Genomic DNA, 27,486 nt, shown 5'->3' on the forward strand with positions numbered 1-27,486 from the left:
ATAAAATAGGAATTAGGATGTAGCTCAAAGGCAGAATGCTTCTGGGTTCAATCTTCAGTGTTAAAGATGGGGCAGGGAGTAGGGAGAGACAAAATGACAATATGAATGAATAATAATAAGCCAGATCTAATACCAATTTCCTTGTTTTACACATGGGGAAACAGAAGACTGAGACCTGGAGAATGTCACATGTCTAGAAAGATGTGAAATATCCCCCCACACACCCCTCCATCTATGTGTATGCATAAGTGTATTCACAGTCACAGACCAGCCAATGAAGAAGGTGAAGAAGAAGGGGAACCTAGGTAAGGGAGCATTTCAGAGTAAAATGTTTAGTAAAATGTTCAGAAATGTGAGGTAAAAGAGATTTCTCATATTTTAAGCAAAAAGAAAGGAACTAAAAATATAGTATCTTTTTATAATCATTTTTAAATCATTAAATATCTCAGAATTAATAAGTAATGACAAATTATGTCTATAAATAAGATGCTTAAAAGTGGTGTGTTATTTTGATTCTTGTTGTTGCTATTTATTGAGAACTGCTGATTGGACACAAACAGAAAATAAATTAGTTCCTATAAAAGCTCTTAGAACAATCAATACCTGAAACAGAACATTTGCTGTGACTTTGATAGATTAGTCTGTCATGAATATAGTAGACTAGAAATAGCCACAGAAACTGTTTTTAAAGGACTGTATTTTTAGCTTTGGGGGTTTATGAAGTGGCAAAAAATCATACCTGGAAGGATGGTGAACTGTTTGGGAAACACAACTGTTACCCTGGTAGAATGCAGGATGTGGGAGAGAAGAAGTTCAGCCTCGACTCAAGTCATTTTGTATAAGAAAGTCTCAGGCATTGTGCTCAGGGTCAGAGTGAGGATGGGGACTAAAAGATATGCCTGGGAGCTACACCTGTGTGGAAGAACACTGTTCATTTCAATTATGCAATAAATGTTCTTATACATGCCTGCATCCGCCAGCAACTGTTGATTTATTTATTGGAAATGTTTTTAAAGGAAATAATTATTTTTTAAAAAGTACTAATTACAAATTTTATTTAAAATTAAAATCTATTAATGCATGTTTATTATACAGGCTATTTTAAGATAAACAGATGTGAAATCATGTGATTTCTTAATAAGGTCACATTCTGTCTTACATATATTTAAAAATTTCTTTTCTTTCGAATTCTGTAATATCCCAATTTTGTTTTTCAGCACATTTACCTCTAAAACCAATTTGAACCACTTATTTTTGTAGGCTTTCTACCAGAAAATTATTGAAATAGCATTGAAATTCTCTCCTAATGAATAAATTGAATTTGCTCCTTTTACAAAAACCTTTTGCTTACCTGAAAATTTTGATTAATTTGATTAACTTGCCACTAAACTTTTTCTGTATTATTTTACTGATAGTTGTAGTAGTCAATAGATATGTAACATATAGTTTATATCTTAGAATGATGTACATTTCAGACCAAGTGGTAAAGTAACTAAAAACCCAAATTTAATAAACTCTGTATGGCAAATTTAGGAAAATAAATATAGGTTATATGGAAAAAAACACAATAAAAAAAGCAATGACTAAAACCCATAGGCCCTTGTTCTTTTTTGAGATTGTTTTGGGTATTTAGAGTTTATACTTCATGTTAGGATAGATTTTTTCTGAAAAATAAATAAATTTATAATAGTTTCACCTTAAAAAAAGAAAAAATTATCCTCTGGTAAGAAAGAAAACAAAAAGAAATATTGAACTGTTATCTTTTAGTCATCAAAAGCTTGGTATCAGACAAATGAAACTGTTTTGTGAGATTATCATCGTTAATATTGGATAAATTGGTATAAAACTAGATGTCAACCACTAAGCCAAGCATGGGAAGGAAGGATGGGGAGGGAACGGGGTGGGGATCGGGTAGGGACTAACTGGGCGATGTGTGCATGTATGTCTACAAAAGTATTTTCTTTATACCATTATGATGTATGAATACATTGCACCAATAAAAAAATAAATAAATAAATTTTAAAAAATAAAAATAAAAAAATAAAAATAAATAAAACCCATAGGCCCAAATTTGTAAGAACTCTCTCACTAACTTTTTGCATAGACTGAATACTATAGGAGTAGACATTTATTAGATTTGATCTGTGCTGCATTCAAATAGCACTCCTACTTTGAAAGATTTTATCATATTTAATTTATAATTGTTGCTGATTTCCCTCATCACATCTCTAGAATATTATAAGAGTTTTCATTGCCTAGATATGGCATCAGTATAGATTTCTTAGTTAAACTGGGAGAATTTAAAATGTACTAATTATTAATGGAATCTGTAAATGAGCTTTTAATCAGAACACATGATTTTAGGAGGAAACTCAGCAAGAAGAATTTACATTGAAGAAGACCTAAGCAGAACAAAATCCTTCTCTCTGTCTCTAAAGCTATCAGCCAAAGAGCTGTAGCCAGGATTGACCATGGTCAGCTAAGAATTGGTTGTTAGCCCAGCTGAATACTGACTATTAAAACCCCCAAACCTGGGCTTAAAATGTTTAAGCTGATATGGTCAGTATGGACCAATCCCCTTGCACCAGACCAACCTTGGTCAGATGGAGTTAGTTCCCTCAACCCTACCCTAACCATCATTAAAGTCTCTACTGCTGAAGGGACTCTCAATATGGAACCACTGTGTCAGTGAAGTCTGAGTCCAAGCTTAAGCCCAAATAAAGGCTCTTTGCTTTTGCATATGGTGTCAGTCTCCTGGTGGTCTTTGGTCCTGGTGGTCTTTGGGGACTTCTTGAACTGGGCATAACAGACATAGATGTTAATAATCAAGGGTCTTCAAAGAGCAATTAATGTAGCTTTTTAAAATTGTATACCTAAAAAGAGACTATCTCCAAAAACTAGCATTGTACTAACAGTTGATGTGGCACTTATCATTACGTATAACATTAACATAGACTATGATTCAACCAAAATGAACAAGATAATGACTTACAAGCACTTCAAAGATGATTAAAGGAGCACACTATTCTACCAGTGGAAAATGGCTTAAAATGCATCATTACTTTTGCTGGGCCTGTTGGAGCACGCTTGTAATCCCAGCACTTGGGAGGCTGAGACAGAAGGATTACACAGGTTCAAAGCCAGCCAAAGCCACTTAGTGAGGCTCTCAGCAACTTAATGAGATCCTGTTTCCAAATAAAGTATAAAATGGGTCTGGGAGTATAGCCTGGAGGTAGAAAAAGGTCCTTGGTTCCACCCTCAGTACCACACACACAAAAATGTATCATTACTTTTGCCAAGTTTTCTGTATTAATTAGCAGATAAAATCATAAGTTATAAACATTCTGAATTTTTAGTGTGGCACGTAAGTCGGGGTAACTGGAAATAGCAGGTGAAGCTTAATCTATATTCACTGTTTTCAAAAGAAAAATATCAAGAGGTAAAGTATAAATACGAATGAAGAAAAATTTAAAAAATCATTATTCAGAAGACAAAGGAGGCCAGTAAAAGGGGCCAGGGAGTATGACTTTCACTGGCTGGTGGGAAATTTGTATGAGGCTATGTATTTGTATTAGTGTCAGTTTCATGTTGATAATAAAATACACTGATTTACAAATTGAAATTGATATTTTAGGAGTAAGCTTCGTGCAGTTCTAGATATTTGCTGTTTTGCATCACATAAGCTTTTTGTTTAACTTTTAACATAGTGAATACATTCAAAAACCTCTTTTCTATTAAAGCAGTCTTTGTTAATATACATATGTGGTACTGGGGTTCCTGGAAACCCTCTACCTCCAGGCTACACTCCCAGACCCATTTTATACTTTTTATTTGGAAACAGGGTCTCTTAAGCCAGCATGGCTGGCTTCGAACCTGCACGATCCTCCTGTCTCTGCCTCCCAAGAGCTGAGATTACAAGCGTGTACCACCACACTGGGCCAATATACTATATTTAAAATATAAAGATAGAAGATCTTATCATATAAAATATTTTCCTTTAAATAAAAAACATACAGATGAAAAGATAATAATAAATAATTCTAATTCTACCTTTATATGAAATAAAATGTACTTCAAAACATGAACCAGGCTATTTTACCGCACCTAGTTTGACAGTTTTGTTTTGTTTTGTTTTGGTGGTACTGGGGATGGAACCCTTCTACCTCGGGCTACACTCCCAGACCTGTTTTATATTTTATTTGGAAACAGGGTCTCTTAAGCCAGTGAGGCTGGCTTGGAACCTGCATGATCCTCCTGTCTCCACCCAAGCGTGGGGATTACAAGCGTGCGCCACCATGCCCAGATTGTTGGTGGGTTTTTTTTTTTTTTTGTGATACTGGAGATAGAACCCAGGGGCATTCTACCTTCAAGTTACATCCCCAGCCCTATTTTTTTTAATTCTTTATTTTGAAACAGGGTCTCACTGAGTTGCAAAGGGTCTCACTAAATAGCTGAGGCTGTCTGCGAACCACGATCCTCCTGTCTCCACCTCCCAAATGCTGGGATGACAAATGTGTGCCACCACACACAGCATTTGACAGTTTTTGAATGACTATTCTTTTTTTTTGGATACAGAATCTAGATTGTTCTATCTTTCCTATTCCCTTGTTCCTCCAGCCCTTTCCTCCAGGATCACTGGCATTCCCTCATTATTAAAATATATTTGTATGTGATTTCCCTGCTCAAGTCAGCATCTTTCTTTACATAATAGTTGATATTGCACATAACTTTGAATAAAAACTTGTAGACCAAGATTTTTTTCAGTAATGGGAAAAGTCAAGAAGTAACGGAGCTCTCAAGATTTCATACTAATAACTCAGGCTGTACTGTGCCTAGAAAACAGACGAAGGATGCTTCTCTGAATCTGCTTGGTCTTGATGCTGTATATAATTGGGTTCATGAAGGGAGGAAAGAGAAAGTAGACGTAGCTCATGGTGATATGGACCACATGCGGGGCATGTTTCCCAAACCTGTGGATGAAGGTCAGGCCAATCACAGTGATGTAAAACACCAGGACACAGCTAATATGGGAGACACAAGTGTTGAGGGCCTTGGCTCGCTCCTCTCCAGAGGCGATGCCCACAACCGTCTTAAGAATTAGGACATAAGAAAAGACAATGATCAGAGCATCCAGGAAGAAAGTCAAAGCAACCAGAATAACCGGGTAAATGCGATTAAATGTAATGTCAGCACAGGCGAGTTTCATGACATCTTGGTGTAGGCAGAAAGCGTGGGAAAGAACATGGGAACGGCAATATGGGAACCAGTACAGTGGCAGGATTGGGGGCACGATGGACACAAAGCCCCTCAACATTACCCCCAGTCCTATCTTCATCACCTGGGAACTGGTAAGAATGGAGTTGTACCTCAGAGGGGTGCGAATGGCAATAAAACGGTCATAGGCCATGGCGAGCAAGATGCCTGATTCTACAATAGCTAGAGTGTGGATGAAGTAGGACTGAGTAAAACAGGCACCATGAGCAATCTCCCTCTGGTTCAGCAACAGGACACCCAGGACTGTGGGCATTGTGGTTAGTGTCATTCCAAGATCTGTACCTGCTAGCATGGCCAGGAAGTAGTACATGGGCTCGTGAAGGCTGTGGTCATTCCAAATGAGGACGAGAAGTGTGCCATTCCCTAAAAGGATGGAAAGGTAAATGATGAAGAAGGGGATGGAGATCCAGTGGTGAATTGCCTCTGAGCCCAGAAAGCCAGTCAGCAGGAAGGGAGCAGCGCTATTGTTGGACCACATGGTGGATCTTACAGATGGAGAGAAGATGTTTCTTGGGTTATGATCTTTAAATAAGCAGTTTCTTTCTGCCCTTCATCATCTTCTTGAAACATATTGTTGGGCCATTTCTCACTTCACAACTTAGTAAGCTTGATCTCAGACTTAATCAATAATAAACAAGTATTCATCAAGCCTTTGCCTAGAATAACAAATAACAGTAGTAAGAATCATGATAATATTCACACTTAATTGCAAAGCATACAACATTTTTTCAATCACATATCTTAGAATGAATTTCTAGACTTGACTCTTAGTTTCAAATTGCACACTTTTGAATAAATGTTCTCTTTATTCTTTTATGATTTCTTATATTCTTTCTCTTTCAGGCCCTTGTAATCTTTTCATCCGAATTGCGTTGGTTCCAATTTTTCTCTGTTGAAACTGATAAAATATTAATCACTGATAAATATTATTAAAATTGGCAGTTACTAGTAAAAGTATGCTTTAGAAATATTATTATCAATGTTGCTATATTAAGTGTACTCAGCTGGGTGTAGTGGTACATGCCTGTAATGCCAGTACTTGGGAGGCTGACACAGGAGAATTGTAAGTCAATGACAGCCTCAGCAATATATAAGACTCTTAGCAATTTAGTAAAACCATATTTTGAAACAAAAAATAAAATGTTCCTGGGTTCAATTGCCAATACCACAAAAAAAAAGAGAGGGGAAAAAAGAAAAGAAAAACAAACAAAAAATCAGAAGTCATGTAAATGTCTAGCAAATATGAACAGAGGAAGAATTAATAAACTCATTCTAAAAATAAAGAAAATAAAAAATAAATAAACTCATTCTAGAAAAATGTGTTTACTCAGTGGATTTTGGGTTCAGCAAAATTTCAGTGTTGCAAACATTTGAGACCTGCAATATTGAAGACAAAAATTAAAACACCAGAAGAGACACAGCTTGGGAGCTCCTAGAGAAAAATTTTGAGGAAAATGAACTTTTAAGATGATGGCCTCCAGAGGAGCTCGATATTTATAGAGAATCATACATAGGGGGGAGTTTATTTGAAGGGTATAGTGGTATCAATAATTAGTAGTTGAGTACATAAACTTTACACAGCCAGTTAGGGAAAATTAAGGACAGCCAGGGAAAAAATGATGACTATATTAATGATAGAAACAATCATACAGAGTATTTAATTACTATGAGTCTCTAAAGCCCAGAAGATGGGATTCATAGGAGTCTTTGAAATATGACCTATTTATAATTAAACACTTAAAGATTAAGGTAGCCCTGCTCGAATATAATCAAGAAATATTGGAGCAGATTCATTATTATAATTAAAGAGAATAACAAGGGGAGCTTCTCTCAACTACAATTGAATCTAGGTGTGTCCAAATTTTTTAAATAATTTTCTATTATAAATATCATTACAGATAAATTTGAAGAAGAGTTCAGGATGATTGAAACTATAGCAATCTATGCAATCCTCTCATATCATCTAAACCTATACAATAATCAAAATTTATGTTAAGAGAATTTTGGCTTATGGAAACCTCTCCAATAATAATCCAGAGATGGTGGGGAGAGATGAATGTGAAAGCTAGGAAGAAATGGGTAACAGGAGGAACTCTAGATGAAGAAGAAGATTCTATAGATGAGCAAATAAGGCGACCTAACTGAGGGGATGGGAAGGGAGAAGAGGGAAACTCTCTAAAGCACATGATGTACTTAAACAAACATATCAAAGTCAAACACTAAGCCAAGCATGGGGAGGAGGAAAAGGGAGGGAATGGGGCGGGAATTGGGTAAGGGCTAATTGGGTGATGTGTGCATGTATGTCTCCACCATCTTTTATTCCATTAAGATGTATGACTACAATGCACCAATTAAAAAAAATAAAAAACAAATTGATTTAAACAAAATAAAGTATTGAAGTAAAGAATAAAATGTTTTAATAAAAAAAAGAAGACAGTAAATAAGCTATGGAAATACTCAGCACTGTCAATGACCAAAAAAAGGTCATTCTGGGGACTGAAGTATCAAATACTACATTGGTGTGAGTCCAGAAAAATTAACATTTGACTTGATCCATTGAACTATGACCCATTTGGGGCTCAATACAAGAGTATTGAGCCCTATACAAGAGTGACTCACATATCCTCATAAATTATAATTCCTACACAATTCATTCCTTAACCTTCTATCATTGCTTTATTAATAAAACACGTGGAAAACAGTATAGAATTAATAAATGGCACAATTTGTTGTACAAGTAGAGGATTGATCCCAGACCTCATGCATGCTAGGAAAACTGAAATTTTAATTTAAATTAGTGCTTTCTGCATTCTCAGTCTACTTAGAAAGGCCTTTATTTTATGGCCAGGGAGAAGTTACTCTTAACCATCTTGGCTACATTTGAATCCCTGGACTTTCCTACCTGGATCAGCTTCTTCTTTATTTTTTTCATTTGTGGCTTTTGAGCATGATCTAAGGCTCAGTTTGTTTCTATATCTTCAGTTCATATTCAGAGTCCTGACGAGGGGTATATTTATTAGAGAAACAACTCCTTGGGGCTATTCTAGATAATTCCCACAGAGGTTATTTGGAAGTTGTAAATAATCCTCTTTTCCTTTTCTATTTGGAAAAAAAATCTGCATCATTGTAATTTATTTCACGATCATCACTTCTTTTCTGGGTGGAAATCCTGTAAGACAAGCTGCTGTATGGTGCTTTTAACGTCAGATAAAACAAGACTTACCTGAGTCACTCTTGGTGATCTCTCGGTGGTAGAGTAGGAACATAAATCACTTTTTCTTCCTAAATGTTGGAGTTTGGGGAGGAATATTTCATGCTCCTTTTTCAAGCTGTTTGTGTAGTATATTCTCAATGAGAATAACAATCTAAAGAGTGTATCCAGTTCAAAACCTGACCGAATCCTTTAGCCACCACCTAACAATTTCATCTTGATGACTGCATATCAGACATCTATTTGTTCTTTACATTAATTGGAAATAAACTATTCTATGAGGTAATACATTATATATATATGTAAATGGATATATATGCATATATTCATTTGTACATTCGCATAAAGACAAAAACCTACTTCCTTCAAATATCTAATATCTATTCTTTATCTCTACTTCTAATCAACAGACGCAAAGTGAGCTAAGCCATCACCTTCATATAGTCTCCCTAGATGTATAAAAATATCTGCATTAATACTTCTCAATTTGTTTTTCTTTTGTGGAACTGTGGATTGAACCCAGGGGCACTCTATATCTGAGGTACAACCAGCCCTTTATTTATTCTTATTTATTTATTTATTAAACTTAATTTTGTGGTACTGAGATTTGAACCTCTGATCTATACCCCCAGCTTCGTGTGTGTGTGTGTGTGTGTGTGTGTGTGTGTGTGTGTGTGTATGTGGTACCAGGGATAGAACCCAGGGGCATTCTACTGCTGAGCTACACCCCCAGCTCTACTTTTTATTCTTTATTTTGAAACAGGGTCTCACTAAGTTGCAAAGGGCCTCACTAAGTAGCTGAGGATGTCCGTGAACTGGGATCCTCCTGTCTCAGTCTCCCAAATGCTGGGATTACAAGCGTGCGCCACCACGCTTGGCTAACCCCAGCTTTTTTATTTGCATTTTTATTTTTAATTTTGAAACAAGATCTCACTAAGTTGCTGAGACTGGTTTCAAACCCACAATTCTCCTTTCTCAGCCTCCCAAGTACTGAGATAAAAGGCATGCACCACCAAGCTTTTTGTATATTTTTATTTTGAAACAGGGTGGCTTCAAACCTGCAATCTGCTTGTCGATGTTGCTAAGGTTGATCTCAAGCCTAAAATCCTCCAAGTACTGGAATTAGAAGCCTATGCTACCATAACCATCTTCAAACGTCCCCTCTTTCTTCCCCTGTCTCTTTTTCTTCCTTCCTTTCTTCCTTCTCAATTTCTTATATTATTCTCTTCTCTCCCCTCCCCTTCTCCCTATCCCCTCTGTCTTCTGTGTGTAGAACCCAGAGACATTTTACCTAAGAGCTATAGCCCAATTATTTTCATTTTCAGAGTCTAACTAAATTACAGAGTCTTGCTAAATTGATGAGGCTGGCCTTAACCTGCAATTCTCTTGTCTTGGCCTCCAAAGTACTGAGATTATAGATATGTGCCACCACACCTGACTAAACGTCTTCCTTTATGAATGAACATCTGAAAGTCTTTTAACTGTTTATCACATTATGGCTATATATTTTTATTCATTTTCAATGATTCTTCTCCTATGTAAACATAGTAATTCAGAGTTTGCCATATCAATCTCATTCTGAAAATCTCCTCCACTGGGTGATAAACTAAGTTTCTGTTTAAGGAAACTAATACTGTCCAGGTTCATAACTATATCCAAAACTCTTTCCTTGAGACATACTTCAAAATTAAATGTTTCATATACAAAAATAATAAATTATTAGCCAGGCATGGTGGCAAACGCTTGTAATCCCAGCATTCGCGAGGTTGAGACCGGAGGATCGCGGTTCGCAGACAGCCTCAGCTACTTAGTAAGGCTCTCTACAACTTAGTGAAACCCGGTTTCAAAATAAAGAATAAAATATAGGGCAGGGGATGTAGCTCGAAGGTTGAATGCCCCTGGGTTCCATCCCAGACCAGCAAAAATAATAAATAAATAAAAATTTAAAATAATAACAAAATACATGTCCTACAAAATACTTGTGATGCTTCCAGTAAATAACATCCCGTGAATAATCACCTGTTTATACGCAAGGAATAAATAAATACTAAATAAATATCTTCTCACATACTCAAGATTTTGTCAGAATGAGGTTATGAATCATAGCCACAATAAATGTATTCATAATCCATTTTACAGAGACTTTTGGTTTCAGAATTATAGTTAAGAAGCTGTAAGGTTTTGGATTTGGGGGGGAATTGTGTGTGTGTGTGTGTGTGTGTGTGTGTGTGTGTCTGTGTGTGTGTGTGTCTGTGGTACTGGAGACTGAACCCAGTAATGTTCTATCTCTGATCTGTACCTTCAACCCGATTTCATTTTTTTATTTTGGAACAGGATATCACTAAGTTGCTGAGCCTGGCCTCATAACCACCCATAATCCTCCTGTTTCAGCCTCCCACGTACTGGGATTATAGAAATGCACCACCATCCAGGCTAGAAAGTTGTGGCTATTCAGATACTTTTACTATAAAGTTAATTCAAGTTGTAATCACAATTCTCAACTCACAAAACTTCTGAAAGATTTTAAGTGCTTTGCACAGAACTTTACATATGATTGGTGCTCTAAGTATTAGTGCTTTAATTATGACAAACTGCATTACGTCATCATGCAATTGATTTTGTGGCAAGATTTAAATCTTCACATTTATTGGTAAGAAGATTAGTATTTTCAGATTCAGACCTTTCTTTGAGTATATCAAACCATGCTATCTTTTCAATATTTATCATTTTTACGTCTGCAATTTTATTGTGAGGGTTAAACACAGGGACTTTCTACTTCTGAGGTATACCTCCAGACCTTTGTACTTTTTATTTTGAAACAGAGTCTCACTAAGTTGATGAAGTTGGCCTCAAAACTGTGATTCTCCTGACTCAGTTTCCCAAGTGCTGATATTACAGGCATGAGCAATGATGCCTAGCTTTTATCTCCAGCTTTAAATCATAATATAGAAATAAATGCAAAATGAATTTTTGCAAAGAAGAAAGATCTGTGTGCTTTTTTCCTTCTGAGTCCTTTGACTGATCATGACTCTTGAGGTAAAAATTTTCAACATATTATAGAAATTATGTTTTCCAACCTGATAGAAAGACTGCTTTGAAAATAATACCTTGTTATCTGAATATTCTAGTATTGTCTATTCCTTTGCTCTACCCAGACTACTAAACAGCTAGACTAATATTCAGAAAGACTTGATTTCAACAAAACAAACAATACATAATGAACTACAAATCAATTATAAAATAATATTAGCAAAAAATGTGATAAAAATTTCAATATGAAACTTGCTTATGACTATAACAAACTTGAATGGTGGAAAGATATAAAGGAGGAGGAATAGAAAGAAGTGGTGATTGCATACAAAAAGACAGGGAAATAAATTCTACTGTGCTTCAGCAAGTAACCATTTATTATATATTTCAAAATAACTAGAAGAATGCCGGTCGTGGGGCGCATGCTTGTAATCCCTGGCTTGGGAGGTGGAGACAGGAGAATCGCGCAGGTTTGCTTTGGCTTAAGAGACTCTGTTTCTAAAAATGTACAGTTATTACATGTCAAAATAAAGAACAGAATATTAATTAAACCTTCAAAAATACAATATCAGGTTACATTTAATCTATCTGAAGCACAAAAAATATTTATCTTTCAAATTTTTAAAGAACACAGTATAAAGAGAAACAAATTAACTCCAATGGCAATGAACTAATGGCAATTACCAAATTGAGCTAATGGCAATTAATGAATGCAGAGAGATTCTAGCATAAAGTTTTAAAATGACATTTATTTCACTTAGAACATTACCTTGGCATAGGATAATTTAATAACCTAGTGGACTCCCGTGGCCTTCAGTTCACATATTTTAATTTATTTTTATCTGGCCACCAAATGTATCTGCAAATACACATTTCTTCTTATGAGAATGTAATTACACTCAGATTGGTAACTTAAATTGATCTCTTCAAAAGAGGTATTTTCACATCTTATATGTTCAAAGTCTGAATCACCCAATCCTCCCTGCTTATTAGGGAAGGTTATTATTATGATCTATGTCCTTTACCTCCATATCCAATGACATTTCATTTTCCTGATCCCCTTTTCCATCTTTATCTCAAATAGATATTCTTATATATACAAATATATAGACAGATCTATTTATTGTTAATCAATCGATAGGCAAATTCATTGCTTAACTTATCTTAAAGTTTTATGTAATAAATTCCATCTAAATTTGATGAAAAGAGACATTAAGGATAAAACTGAGGGCTTTTATAATTATACAAATGGACTAGAAGTCCCAAACTTCTTAAGCATTTGAAGTAATAGTTCAGGCCCTGTTGTCCACAGAAAATAGACGAATAACACTTCTCTGAATCTGCTTGGTCTTGATGCTGTATATAATTGGGTTCATGAAGGGAGGAAAGAGAAAGTAGACGTAGCTCATGGTGATATGGACCACATGCGGGGCATGTTTCCCAAACCTGTGGATGAAGGTCAGGCCAATCACAGTGATGTAAAACACCAGGACACAGCTAATATGGGAGACACAAGTGTTGAGGGCCTTGGCTCGCTCCTCTCCAGAGGCGATGCCCACAACCGTCTTAAGAATTAGGACATAAGAAAAGACAATGATCAGAGCATCCAGGAAGAAAGTCAAAGCAACCAGAATAACCGGGTAAATGCGATTAAATGTAATGTCAGCACAGGCGAGTTTCATGACATCTTGGTGTAGGCAGAAAGCGTGGGAAAGAACATGGGAACGGCAATATGGGAACCAGTACAGTGGCAGGATTGGGGGCACAAGAGATAAAAATCCCCTCAATACTACCCCTAGTCCTATCTTTATCACCCTGGCATTGGTAAGGATTGAGTTATACCTCAGAGGGGTGCAAATGGCAATAAAACGGTCATAGGCCATGGCGAGTAAGATGCCTGATTCTACAATAGAAAGGGAGTGAATAACGTAGGCCTGTAAGAAGCAGGCCCCGTGGCTTATCTCCCTGTGATTCACCCATAAGATGCCCATTACCGTGGGCATCGTTGTCAGTGTCACTGTGAGGTCTGTGCCCGCCAGCATGGCAAGGAAATAGTACATTGGTTCCTGGAGACGACAGTCATCCTTGATGAGGTACAGCAGTGTGCCATTTCCCAGAAGCACAGAGACATAGATGGAAAAGAACAGAATGGAGATCCATTGATAAGCTGCCTCCAGACCTGGGAAGCCTGTCAACAGAAAGGGAGTAGCGCTAATATTGGACCACATCGTGTATCCACAGTTGGAGAGAGATTTATGAAAACTGTGAATCCCAAGCCTGGGGAGTCCCGGTCATAACATTAATTATTGGTATATGCATAGTTCTGCAACAACTTTTTTACAGAACAGTAGAGACTTCTATTCTGTGCTAAAGAAAAAGAATGATGATCTTTTTCATAGTTACATATAATATTATGTTAATGGTTAAATTTTTCTTGATTAGAAATGCATCATTTTCATGCACCTGGAAATTACTTATAGATAATAATTTTACTTATCCTGGCTACTATTTAATTTGTAGATTATTCTGATGCATTAAATTTCACTTTATATTTCACAATCATGATAGAGACATAGTGTTTGTTAGAAAACTTCTCTTACTTTAGCTTTGAAATTGAATGCTAAGGTTTGGAGAGCTAATAAAAGCATGAATCCTCTCTGGAGAAAATGGACATAAGCATGTTATATCACATTTAGTCTAAAGCATTCTCGGTTTGCCTGAAGTTTGTCAGTGGATCCCACATTAGAAACTCTAAATCTGCCTTGACATGCTTACTGAAATGAATTCTGTCTTGTGGTTTCAAATGAGTTTGGCCACTATTATTTCTTGGCACATGCATTCTTGAAGTGACATTTTTTCACAAACAAGTATAATTTCTGATCAATTCTTTGGAACAGTGAGCTTCTTGTCTATATCTCGGTGTTAATCAGTAGTCACAGTTCTTGCTTCTGGAACAATACAAGTCAAATAAGAAACTCTTGATGTGAGGTATTCAGCAGTCAGGTGAAAACGTGGCCTTGATGGAGATATTCTTTTCATCCTGGATTTCTCTCATAGTTTGCACTGAGCAGAAAGGACAACTCTCATATTCTGAGGAAACATAAGATGTAAGAAACTCTCAAATTGTATTCTAACCTTATACCCTTAAGTTCACCCTGAAGCCCAGTACAAATGTGAATTTTTAAAAAATGATTATGGGTGTAATGTGGTCGACCTTACTGTTTGCATTTTGACTTTGGATATTACAAATTCAGTGAAGTTCCTCTTGAACTCTACTCTTAAGTGTTTGTGACTATCAGTAGGAATGAGAAAATCATGACTAGGAGTAAGTCTGTGAGAGTGGCTTAAGTTAGAATGTCCTTGTGTCCTCTTTGTGCTAAATGAAAATTTAGGAGTGATTTGACTTGGGAGAACCACATTTTGGACTCAAAATGAGATGTAAATAGTGAGTTCCTAAAATAACTCACCTAATTTTAAGCACACACTTCTCCCTGATCAGTAGGTGGATTTATACTTGCACAGGGATAAGCTACACAACTTTCCTGTCCCTCAACTATAATCCTATTTCTGGAAACTGCTTCCTCTAAAGAATATATAATACAAATTTCAGTAGGCTGTTCCAGGGTTAGACAGATTAGACAAATTGATTCTGTTGGTGAGAGACAAAGCTCCAAATAATAAGAGCAGTTTATCAGATAATACTCAAGGTACGCAGCATTAGGGGCACTGACAGGAAGTAGGCTGGGAACCAACAGTGTCTTCTATTTCCTATAAGAGCATTATATCTCTATCACACATGTATTTTCTAAAACTTATTCATTCCTTTAATGTTTACTGCTATATAGCCTGTGCAGTATAGAATCACAACAGCATAGTTTTAGATTTAAAAGGAACTCCCATCTCCTGTAATAAAAGCTCTGCAATTAAATGAATAGAACAAAGACTGATTTCATATGGCTTAAATTAAGTTGAAAAATAAGGCAACTTTAGGTAGTTGCAGTTTATGTAATTTAGGTAAGTGCAATTTTAAAATAAGGTGGCAATCTGTAACGGATAATTGAGTATAGTAATTAAAGTGTTTTGGAGCTGTACCTATGTGGAGGTAAAATATTTTATGTGTTCGTGGTGGTACTGAACATCAAATCGAAGGATGTTCTACCATGAAGCCCTTTTTATTTTGAGACAAGTTTCCACTAAGTGTTTCAAGCTGGCCGTGAACTTTCATTCCTCTTGTCTCCTGTCTTAGTCTTCCAAGAACTGGAATTATAGTTGTGTACAACCTCAAAGGGGTCGGAAGGTGACATTTGAGCTAACACCTGAATAACAGTGAAGAGTTAAACATGCTAAAATCTAGAGGGAGACTTAGATTAAGAGGAAATATATCTGATAAGCACTAATTTAATGAGCAAGAGGGATTCAGTCAAAACAGAAGTCCAGACAGTAAGCAGGTCTCATAAAGCCTTATAAATCATAATAGAATTCTATTGCACTAAAAGTATAATGAAAAGACACCAAAAAACTTTAAAAATCACAATTTAAAAGAAGGTGGTGACATATTTTGATGTGCACTTCAAAATCACTCACTTGGCTGTTATGTGAAGAATAATCTACTGGGGAAAAGATAGAGAGGAGGAGAAGGAGAGAAGATAGTTAATAAAGGTATTTAGGTAATTCAGATGAAGAGTGATGGTGACTTTGACTAGGAGAGAAGCAGTAAAATTAATAATAAAAATAAAAATTTAAACAGGTAAGGACATATTTTTTAGGTTTTACCAAGACTTGCAAAGAATATATTGGAAAGGAGGGTTAGGGAAAAAGGAAATAATAGTTATCTTACATTATTTATGGAACAAATAAGAAAACTGGGAGAAAAGACTTTTATGTAAAATCATTTACATAAAAAGAGAAGCCTAAAATATTTACTTGTGAGAAAATAAGAGTCATTAATAAGCATAGCTGAATTAGAACAAATTCAGGTCCTATTTTTTTATCATCACATATCAGAACACTCTGGGCTGTTTTCATGTTAAATTTTTAAAAAATGGTCTTATTCAAATATTCCCCTTTATAAGTCATTTTGTCATTGTTAACCCTTAAGAAACCCCACAAAATTATTCTTACCTTCTACTTGTACAAATGAGATCTAACTGCCATGGTTTCCAGGAGTCAAAAAAAAAATAGATACAACTGAACATGAAGCAATGACTCAGCCCTTTCCCCTGATGCAAAGAAGCAGAAAAATTGACAGGGTCACTTCTTAGTCTCTATAGTCTGTCCCCAGGAATGAGAATCACAAGCCAGAATTTAGTGAATATTGGAAATATAATTAGTGATGTATATTAGTTATTGGATGAACAGTCACACACAATTCCTTTTTTTTTTCCTGTTTTCTCAACACAAATCTCTTCCCTGTTCTCAAACTTATTTCTCTGACCCTCTAGCAATGATCTTCTTAGCCAAACCTCTGGCCACACTATAATTGTGTGGGGACCTCCTTCTTGTAAAAGAAGATGCAGGACAAGTGACGAGGGACTACCAAAACATCTATCTTAAATGGGAAGGGTTGAATGATTTGCCGGTAACTTTCAACTGAAAGTTTTGCCTTCTGTATTCCTAAGAATTCTGTGCAGATGTGCTTTGTAGAGCAGCTGTGATTGGAATCTATAGAACACCCTCTTTATGCTGTGGGAAAGGCACATGCCCTTAGCTAGGAACAGCTCTTGATTTCTAAGAAGAAAGACCATGAGACAATGGACAAAGAGTGAGAAAGGATCATAGGAAAAGAAAGAGGACACATAGGTGAAGACGGAACCAAGAGGAAGATTCTGCAATTTAACATATAAAAAATATACTTCCCGTTTACAACCATAAACCTTTGCATTATTAAAAACTGGTATATTAAATATTACTTCTCTGTTCATCTCCTACAAATGGGAGGAGACATGAGAAGATCAACCACATTTGTTTCACTAGGCAAGAAAGTACCTCAATGCTTATCCCAGCTCTTCTCACAAGGGCCATCAACTTCAGCCTGAGATCTGGGCACACATCCACATCTGGAGGATGCTGTAATTTTCCCTTCTCATTGTTTTCCCTAGACAGCTGATAGAGTAGTCCCCTAGGTCCCTCCTTGCAATAACTGGATACTTCTCCAAACTCACATGCACCATAGCTTGGTCTTGGTGGTGGGGAGTAGGGTGTTTGTGTTCTGACTAAAGACTCAGATCATATGGCTCCTTCTCAAAGTCTGCTAAGAGCCTCATTCCCTGAGGTTTGAAGAAAGCACCTCCCCAGATGCCTCTCTTTTTATACACAATTGGGATCTAAAGAAACAGTCTCTCTAACCCTTTTTATTAAGGAGATGAAATACCCAGAGATGACCTCCCCAAGCTCTCAGTCACCTTCTTCAAATAAGGGCTGGGATTAATGGAGCCACAGGTAGCGGCTTTATGTGTGAGAAATCAGAGAACTGGTCTTTGTTGTCCCTGCAGACCTCCTGCAGACCTCGGATCACCCTTGGGAGGCCATTTATTATCCACATCAAAAACGAGATATTTACTCCTTGCTCTCGGGAAAATCTTAGAACAGTTTTTCTTGGCCTAAATATCTTGAATTCCAAACGTGTTTTCTGCTTGATTTATCTCAGAGCTGGTTTGAGGGTAAGAAGGTAAATGGAATAGAATGAATGTAGTGACATCCAGGTAGCCTTCCCTAGCATATACCCTGAACCCACAATATTCATAGAGATAAGAACTCATCTAGGAGAAACAGAACTCACCTGAGAGGTGGACCCCATTGGGACACAAAGTTGCTTTTGAGGTACTGTAAAGGTCCTATTTCTTATTCTGAGTGACAATTACAGGAGCAAACTTATTCTGCAGCAAATTGATTGATCTAGAACTTTATGATTCCTTCGTATTTTTATTTTGGTGGTACTGGGGTTCCTGGAAGCCTTTCTACTTCCGGGCTACACTCCCAGACCTATTTTTATATTTTATTTGGAAACAGGGTCTCTTAAGCCAGCATGGCTGGCTTCAAACCTGCGCAATCCTCCTGTCTCCGCCTCCCAAGTGCGGGGATTACAAGCGTGCGCCACCACGCCTGGCTCCTTCATATTTCTCTATGTGAATTAACTTTCCTAAGATATTTTACAAAATTAAAGACTCATTAAAGACCTTCCTGATATATCTATAATACACTTTCCTAGATCTATTTTCCTCATTGTATCAATATCTAAAAAATTAAATGAAGTCTAATTTGTTTCATGAGAAAAAGAGTATACCTCTGTTTTGTGTTCATACGTATATCCTTTGTACATATATCTGTTACTAACATGAAATAGACATCTGAACACTTTGCTAAGTAGAATAGTGTCTGTGAGCATTTTAATCTGGAAATAAAAATTATTCTCCATCAATCAGGAACATTAAATTTTCTACCTCCAGTAACAGAAATTTGAGGATATTACATTGATACTGTGATTTAGCATTTTATTATATGGTGCCATAAATTTATGCATATATTTCCCCAATAATTCACAATAGTTCACTGTGTATGAGTGAAAATAGGCCCAATTTCAAATAATTAAAATAAAATTGATTGATTGTGGCAAGGTAATGATAATTGTCATTATTTTAAAAATGATGAGTTTCTAAGTGCTTTATTTTTAAGCCCACAACAACTTTATGTTATGGTGATTACTATAAACATTTTGGAACTAAAAAACATTAAGTACAATAATTTTCAATAACTTTCTCAAAGTAGCACAACATGAACCAAAGTCACAATGTAAACATTATCTTCAGTAACAGAAACTGGAGAAGACAATCTTGACACTATGATTTAATATTTGGTTATCTATGTACCATAAATTTATGAAAGATAAAGTTTATTTCTCAAATAGTTTGCTGTGTATGAGGGAAGATAGAACAAAATTAAAATCATTAAAATAAACTTAATTATGCTGGACATGGTGGCGCACGCTTGTAATCCCCGCGCTTGGGAGGCAGAGATAGGAGGATCGTGCAGGTTCGAAGCCAGCCACGCGCGCTGGCTTAGGAGACCCTATTTCCAAATAAAAATGTAAAAATAGGTCTGGGAGTGTAGCCCGGAGGTAGAAGGGCTTCCAGGAACCCCAGTACCACCAAAATAAATAAATAAATAAATAAATAAATAAATAAATAAATAAATTTAATTGTAGCAATAAAATTGACATTGAGTGCTTATTAAATGTTGAGTACCCTTCCAAGTGCTTTATATTTAAGCCCCACGACAACTTTATGTGATGGTAATTACTGTATACATTTTAGAAATAAAGAATATGAAGTACAATAAGGTTCAATAACTATCCCAAAGTGGCACAGCATGAACCAGAGTCAAATGCAAGCAGTTTCAAGTTCTAACATTCATGCTCTTAATCACACTTGCGTAGTGTTGACAAATGTCTATGGGAAATGAGAATAAGAGTGAGACCTGGCCTCCAGTCCACTGGTGTTATGATTCCTGTCTTTCATACCTTATTCATAACTTGATTAAAAATTTCCTCCTATCCCCGCCCTGTCTTCATATCAACCACACAGGAATGAAAATTGTAAGAAAGAGGATACAGGGGAAACAAGGGCAGCCTTACTTGGAATTGAATTATATGAGTCAGGTCTCTGGACTCACACTGCCTGCAATAATACATCAGGATGAGATGTATTCCATGCCTGTAAATCCAGTGACTCCACTCTAGAAGCTGAGTCAGGATCATAAGTTCCAGGCCAGCCAAGGCAATCCAGTGAGACCTTCTATCAAATTATAAACTAAAGACAGCTGCAAATGCAGTGCAGTGGTGGAGCAACCCTGGGTCCACTGGGCAGTATAAGAAAAAAAATACTAGAGGAAAAAGATGAAGTGGATGGAACTATTAAACAAAACTGATGTCCTGCTCTCCTGTGATATTTAAAAATTCATGTTAGGGACAGGGGTTGGGATTTCTTAAAGATAACTGGGGACAATATTCCTCCAAGAACTCCACTTTATTCTAGGTCCCTAGATGCTCTAGTTTTGATTCAATATTTTGATAGGTCTGAATCACCCTCCTACGGACAGGACTAAAGTCAATATTAGGACACATATAGACATCTTGAGGCCTGTTAAAATGCCAAATCCCTAAGGCTCAGGCAGGAGATAATGGAAGGATGGGGGACCATAAAGGAGGGGCAATGAGCAACCTAAATTAGAAATTGTCCCTGGAGAGATGCTTCTAAGATAAATGTTTTTACCAGCCCAGCTTGTGTGCAGATTCTAAAAAGATGGTGTTATGATCAAATCCCTCACAAAGCTAGAGACTGAATTCACAATGAAGGCACTAAAGAAAGGAAGAGGACAAAATTTCAGGTCGGTAAATGTAACAGATTTTATCCCTGAAGTCTCAGGCAAGTACCAGGGCAGAGCAAGACAGAGACTAGGTAGCTGGTTCCAACAAGAGAGAAGTAATAGTGTTATCTGTGAAGATTCAATAGTTAATAATCATGTGTCCCAAAGACATTCTTACATCTCTAAAACCTGGCTTTATGAAGTATTCTTCAGGATTGTAAAACTCAGTCCAATGATAGATACTGAAACACAGGCAGCAAAGAAAAGTGTGGAAGGAGGCTGGAGGGTGGATGGAATGAATTACATGTTTCTCCTCCTGTCTAAAAGTTTAACTTTTCTGACCTCCATTCTAGCCCTCTGGTTTCCTCCATGGAAATCATTTCCCTAGAATTCCAGAGAAGTTGTAAGGATATAGTCTCTTCCCGATTCTTGGGGATGAGGAGCACTATAATCAGCAGCATGTCATTTTCTGAAAAATAGTCATGAGATCAAGAAGCCAAGTCAAAATTAGCGTGGATGGAACTCGGGCTGTGAGTTCCTCTAGAGCAGGGATTGCGATTCACTTAGCTGTGTATCATTAGCACCTAGAAAAATTCATAGTAGGCATTCATTACCTCTTGAACTGAAAATAGGGTAGAGTTACCTTTTTTATATCCTTTATAAAGACCCTGAGGATTGGACCTTTCCAGTTTGGGGGAGCCACATCTCTACATTCAGAGAAGAATACCAGGTAGAATCTATCAGTTAATCTATGTATTTCTGTGATTTGAGAAACTGTTTAAAGGCAGCAATGAAAGATGGTTAGTACAGACAAATCAATCAACCAATGACTCTGAAAAATAACAGAAATTATGTACTAGGAATTTTGCCAATAAGCAAATACTGAGAATGGAGCCATGGGAAGCCAAGCAGAAAAAAACAAACAGAAGTAGAGATCACAGTTTGAATGTCCAAAAAGGCGGGATAAAGAACATATTAAATAAATCCCTAAAAGTAACCGTCCATATTATTTATTAATATATTTATGCATTTACCATAGGCTGTTCATACCTGCTTTTCCAACATTGCTTATAATCATTTTTCTAATCATATTTTATTTATTTATTTATTTATTTATTTATTTATTTTTGTTGTTGTTGTTGTTGTTCTGGGGTTCCTGGAAACCCTTCTACCTCAGGGCTACACTCCCAGACCTATTTTATACTTTTTTATTTGGAAACAGGGTCTCTTAAGCCAGTGCGGCTGGCTTCAAACCTGTGTGATCCTCCTGTCTCTGCCTCCCAAGCGCAGGGATTACAAGTGTGCACCACCATGCCTGGCTTCTAATCATATTTTAGATCTCTTATATTCTGGGGAAACTTTGCAGCCATCTTCAATACTACCAGTCATAAAAAGGAACATCATGAAAATTACTCTGTAAGTTCCAGTTACTATTTAATAGTAGTAATTGTTTCTTTCATTTTGTATGGGATATAGGATTTACAAGGACATCAGGAAGACTTATTCTGCACATAATGCTATATCTCTAATGTATTCTCCAATAATATTAGCAATAGTAAACCCTGAATAAAATAAAGAGTTGTTTTTTCCTCTTCTTCCCTCCCTTAATCCTTCCCTTACTCCCTTCCTTCTTTCAATTTTGACACCACGGATTGAACCCAAGGGCATTCTACATCTGACCTATACCCAAAACTCTATTTTATTTTTTATTTTGAAAGAGGTCCTCAGTACTTTGGAGAAGGCCTCTCTAATTTGCTGCAGCTGGCCCAAGTACTGAGATTACAACTGTAGGCAACTGCATCTAGCTTAGATTTACATGACTTAGTTATTTACATGACTTATTTCTTTCTTCTTAGGAATCTACAGGACATGACTAAACTACCATCTTTGGTGTTTCTGGAAGTCTGGACCAATAAACATTTTAAGAACAGGAAGCTCTCTCAAGGACAAACTTTTAAGTAGTTTGTTGTCAGAGAGGACATTCTCCTCTCTGCGGTGCTGACAATGTGGTTCAACACCACTAGCTCCCCATTCCTGCTTACTGGCTTCCCAGGCATGGAGAAGGCACATCACTGGATTTCCATCCCATTATTGCTGACCTACATCTCCATACTTCTTGGCAATGGCACCCTCCTCTTTCTCATTAGGGATGACCATAACCTCCATGAGCCAATGTACTATTTCTTGGCTATGTTGGCAGCTACAGATCTCGGAGTGACCTTGACCACGATGCCCACGGTGCTGAGTGTGCTCTGGTTCAACCACAGGGAGATTGGCCACGGGGCCTGCTTCTCTCAGGCCTACTTTATTCACACCCTTTCTATCGTGGAGTCAGGGGTCTTGCTCGCCATGGCCTATGACCGCTTCATTGCCATCCGCAACCCCTTAAGATATACCTCCATCCTTACTGACACGCGGGTCATGAAGATAGGGGTAGGGGTGCTGGCCAGGGCTGGGCTGTCCATTATGCCTATAATCATTCGCCTGCACTGGCTTCCCTATTGTCGATCCCATGTTCTCTCACATGCATTCTGTCTACACCAAGATGTCATCAAGCTAGCCTGTGCTGACATCACCTTCAATCGACTCTACCCAGTTGTGGTTGTATTTGCAATGGGTCTGTTGGATTTTTTCATCATCTTCTTTTCCTACATTTTGATTCTCAAGACTGTCATGGGCATTGCTTCCAGAGAAGAACGGGCCAAGGCCCTCAACACATGTGTCTCCCATATCTGTTGCATCCTGGTCTTCTATGTCACTGTAGTTGGTCTGACATTCATTCATAGATTTGCGAAGCATGCTCCTCATGTGGTCCACATCACAATGAGCTACATCTACTTCCTTTTTCCCCCTTTTATGAACCCTGTCATCTACAGCATTAAAACCAAACAGATTCAGAGTGGTATAGTTCGCTTATTCTCTCTACCTTGTTCTAGAGCATGACTTTGACTCACTGCTCTCTGAGGAATACCTCTTGGAACCTGTACAAGTTGACGGTGTAGGCAGGAACAACTATGTAAAGCATTTCAATGAAAACCAACCAACCATTCTGTTACCTATATTTTTTTATCTTAGAAATTTAATTCTCATTGTCAAATGCATAGTATATGTTCATTATACCAGTAGCATTAGTTATTACCAATTCTGATGTTAACAGTTTCCCCCAGGTAACTCACACTTGTTTGATCATCCTGTGGCATCTGATATATACATACATATGTGATTCTCAGATCTACAGTAGGAATCAGAATTGAATAAAAGCCCATTGTTTTCTATGTGATCTGCATGTATTGACTCATGAATGTAGCAATGAGGTATTTTATTTTTCACTTGTGTTGATGCATTATAATAATACATCATAGTGAGGTTGAAAGTCATACAAACAAGCACACAATTCTTGGTGTGTTTCCCTTCAGGGAAAGAAGCCCTTCTATGCATGTTTTCATTCAGAGATGACAACCTTCATCAACACTCCCACCCTGCTACCCACCTCTCTCTGTTCATTGTAGTGACATTGATAGTGACACCATCATGCATGGGCATAGCATAATTTGAATTGTTTCTTTAATCAGTTCTTCTTTTTCTCTACTCTACCTTACTATTTCTATTCCCCTTACATTTTTCTACTCGTTACTCTTTTTAATTATTTAAAATTCCTCATTTTCTCTGTAGCTTACATGTATGAGAGAAAATATTTGACCCTTGACTTTCTCAGACTAGCTGATCTCACTTGCCATGTTATTCTCTAATTCCATCAATTTCCTGAAAAATAACATAATTTTATTGTTCTCTATGGCTGAGTGAAATTCCACTATGCTTATATGCCACATGTGATTAGAATACTATACTGATACATGCATAATACAAGTTCACAGCAGCACAATTAACAATAGCCAAATTATAGAACCAACTCAGGTATTTACCAACAGATGACTGGATAAAGAAAAAACAATGAAATTTTACACAGCCATAAAGAAGAACAAACTTATGTCATTTACAAGAAAATAGATAGAACTAGAAAATACTATACGAAGTAAAATCAACCAGTCTTAGAAAGTCAAGGGTTGTATTTTGTTCTCTCATATGTGGAAGCTGAAGAGAAAAGAGAAAACAAAAGAAACTTTAGATAAATGAGAAAAGAAACCAGTATAATAATCTAAGGGGATTTGTGAAGGGAGGTGGGAAGGAGAATTGATATAGGAAAAAGTTTAAATAATATTATGCACATATATGAAGGCATCAATAACAATCTCACTAACATGCATGGGGAGAAAGGTGGGAGTGGGGTTTAGTTCTAAGGAAATAGACCAAGTGCTGCATGCATCTATATTTGTGTCACTTTGAACTTCACTGTGATGCATAATTACTGTGAACCAATAAAAGCGTAAAATAGAACTAATATATAAATACAAATGACCTAGAGTAGCTAGAATAATTTTGAAAAAAATATTTTAGGAGGAATAAATCTATTCAATATTGTTTTACTATCTGGATGCATCAATAAAGATTGTGGAGTATTATTCATCCTCATTACTGAATACAATTACATTTTATATATAGGCCACATTGTCTTTTTATAAACTTTTTGTTGTAATCTCATATTATAATGTAATTCATGATAGTTACATATATGCACGTAATATTTGGTAAGCCCCCATCAGTTTCCTTACAACTCCCTCCCCTTCCCCATACGATATTGAGATTAGCATCGATAATTTCACATACACACATAATATCAACGGAAAAGTTTCTTTTATCAATTCTTTCTCCCCCAACCTCCACCCTCCCCTAGACCACTCCCTCACTCTACTCCATTGAGGTTTCTCCACTATTATCTAAAGTACTTCTTGTATCCCAATTATTCTCTAGATTTCACATATGAGAGAAAAAAATTCATTTTCTATGGCTGGCTTGATTCACTTAATATAATGTTCTCCAGGTCCATCCATTTTCCTGAAAATGACATTATTTTGTTCTTCTTTATTGCTGAGTAGAATTCCATTTTGTGTATATCCCATAATTTTTCAATTCAATTATCTCTTGATGGACACCTGGGTTCATTTTATGATATGGCTATTATTCATTGTACTACTATAAACATGGATATGTATGTAACACTAAAATATTATTTCAATTCCTTTGAAAAAATGAGGAGTGGTATAGATGGATCATATGGTGGATCCATTCCCAGTTATTTTTATTTTTTTATTGGTGCCTTGTAGTCATGAATCTTAATGGAGCACAAGATGGTAGAAGCACACATGCACACATCACTCATTTAGTCCTTACCCAATTCTCACCCTTCCTCCTCTCTTCCTCCTTTTCATGTTTGGCTTGCTGATTTACTTTGATATGTTTGTGAATGTACTTTATGTACATTAGGGAATTTCCCTCTTCCCCCCTCCAGTTAGGCCTCTTTATTTGCTTATCTGTGGTTTTTCCTCTCTTGTTTAGAGTTCCTCCTATGACCCTTTTCCCCCCTAGCTTCCACATATTAGAGAGAGCATCTGATTTCTTACTTTCTGTGCCTGACTAATCTCACTTAGCTTCGTGTTCTCCAATTCCATCCATTTCCCTGTAAGTGACGTAATTTAGTTCTTCTTTATGGCTGAGTAAAATTTTATTGTGTACAAACCCCATAGTTTTAGAGTCCATTCATTTGTTGATGGGCATCTTGACTGTTTCCATAGTTTGGCAATTGTGAATTGTGCTATTATGAACGTAGATTGTATACATTAGTTTGGTAATCTGGTTTCCATTATTTTGAGGAGTGGAAAGAAGTGATATTGCTGGATCATATGGTAGGTTTGTTCCCATTCTTTTGAGGATCCTCCATAATGTTTTCCAAAGTGATTGCATTAATTGGCAATCCCACCAACAATGTATTAGAGTTCCCACTTCTCCACATCCTCACCAGCATTTTTGTTGTCTTTTTATTGATTGCCATTCTAGTTGGAGTTAGGTGAAATCACATAGGCACAGGTAAAAACTTCCTCAACAAGACCCCAAAGGCACAAAAAACCAAGAGACAGATCAATACGCAGAATGGCATTAAACTGAAGAGCTTCTGTACAGCAAAGGAAACTATCAAGAACTTCAACAGAGAACTGACAAAATGGGAGAAATTTTTGCCACCTACTCCTTTGATAGAGGACTAATATCTAGAATATATATAGAGAACATTCATGCTCTTAATCACATGTGTGTAGTATTGACAATTAACTATGAGAAAGGAGGGTAAGAGTGAGACCCTGGCCACCAACTTATTGGTGTTATGATACCTGTCTTCCATACCTTACTCATAACTTTATTAAAACTTCCTCCTCTTCTTCCCCTGTCTTCCTATAGGCAACATAGGAATAAAAGTCATAAGAAAGCAGATATGTGGAAAACAAGGGCAGCTCCCCTTTCTTGAAATTGAATTATATGGGATAGGGCTCTGGGCTGACACTGGCCGCAGTCATGCATCAGGATTAAATGGTGAAGGATGAAGCGAGTGGGACATAATGGCTCAAGCCTGTAAACCCAATGACTCCACTCTGGACGCTTAGGAAAGAAGACCATAAATTCACAGTCAGTTTAGGCAACTTAGTGAGACCCCTATCAAATTT

At 36.8% G+C, this 27,486-nt stretch overlaps 3 protein-coding genes across 3 annotated transcripts; 1 reads left to right on the forward strand and 2 right to left on the reverse strand.

Moving 5' to 3' along the window:
• Nucleotides 1-4,816: 4,816 nt before the first annotated feature.
• Nucleotides 4,817-5,752, reverse strand: LOC308267796 (olfactory receptor 51B4-like; the record flags this gene model as incomplete). The annotated part of the gene is made up of 1 exon (XM_080702723.1): nt 4,817-5,752. The coding sequence occupies one exon, from the start codon at nt 5,750-5,752 to the stop codon at nt 4,817-4,819; it is 936 nt and encodes a 311-aa protein (XP_080558849.1).
• A 7,055-nt stretch (nt 5,753-12,807) lies between these two features.
• LOC308267788 (olfactory receptor 51B2-like) lies at nt 12,808-13,743 on the reverse strand (the record flags this gene model as incomplete). Its single annotated transcript, XM_080702710.1, has 1 exon — nt 12,808-13,743. One exon carries the CDS (start codon nt 13,741-13,743, stop codon nt 12,808-12,810), a length of 936 nt encoding a protein of 311 aa, XP_080558836.1.
• A 9,136-nt stretch (nt 13,744-22,879) lies between these two features.
• On the forward strand, nt 22,880-23,818 carry LOC308267755 (olfactory receptor 51B6-like; the record flags this gene model as incomplete). The annotated part of the gene is made up of 1 exon (XM_080702662.1): nt 22,880-23,818. The coding sequence occupies one exon, from the start codon at nt 22,880-22,882 to the stop codon at nt 23,816-23,818; it is 939 nt and encodes a 312-aa protein (XP_080558788.1).
• Nucleotides 23,819-27,486: the final 3,668 nt, after the last annotated feature.

This window comes from Muscardinus avellanarius, assembly GCF_963383645.1.
Source record: "Muscardinus avellanarius genome assembly, chromosome: 1".
NCBI classification, from domain to species: domain Eukaryota; kingdom Metazoa; phylum Chordata; class Mammalia; order Rodentia; family Gliridae; genus Muscardinus; species Muscardinus avellanarius.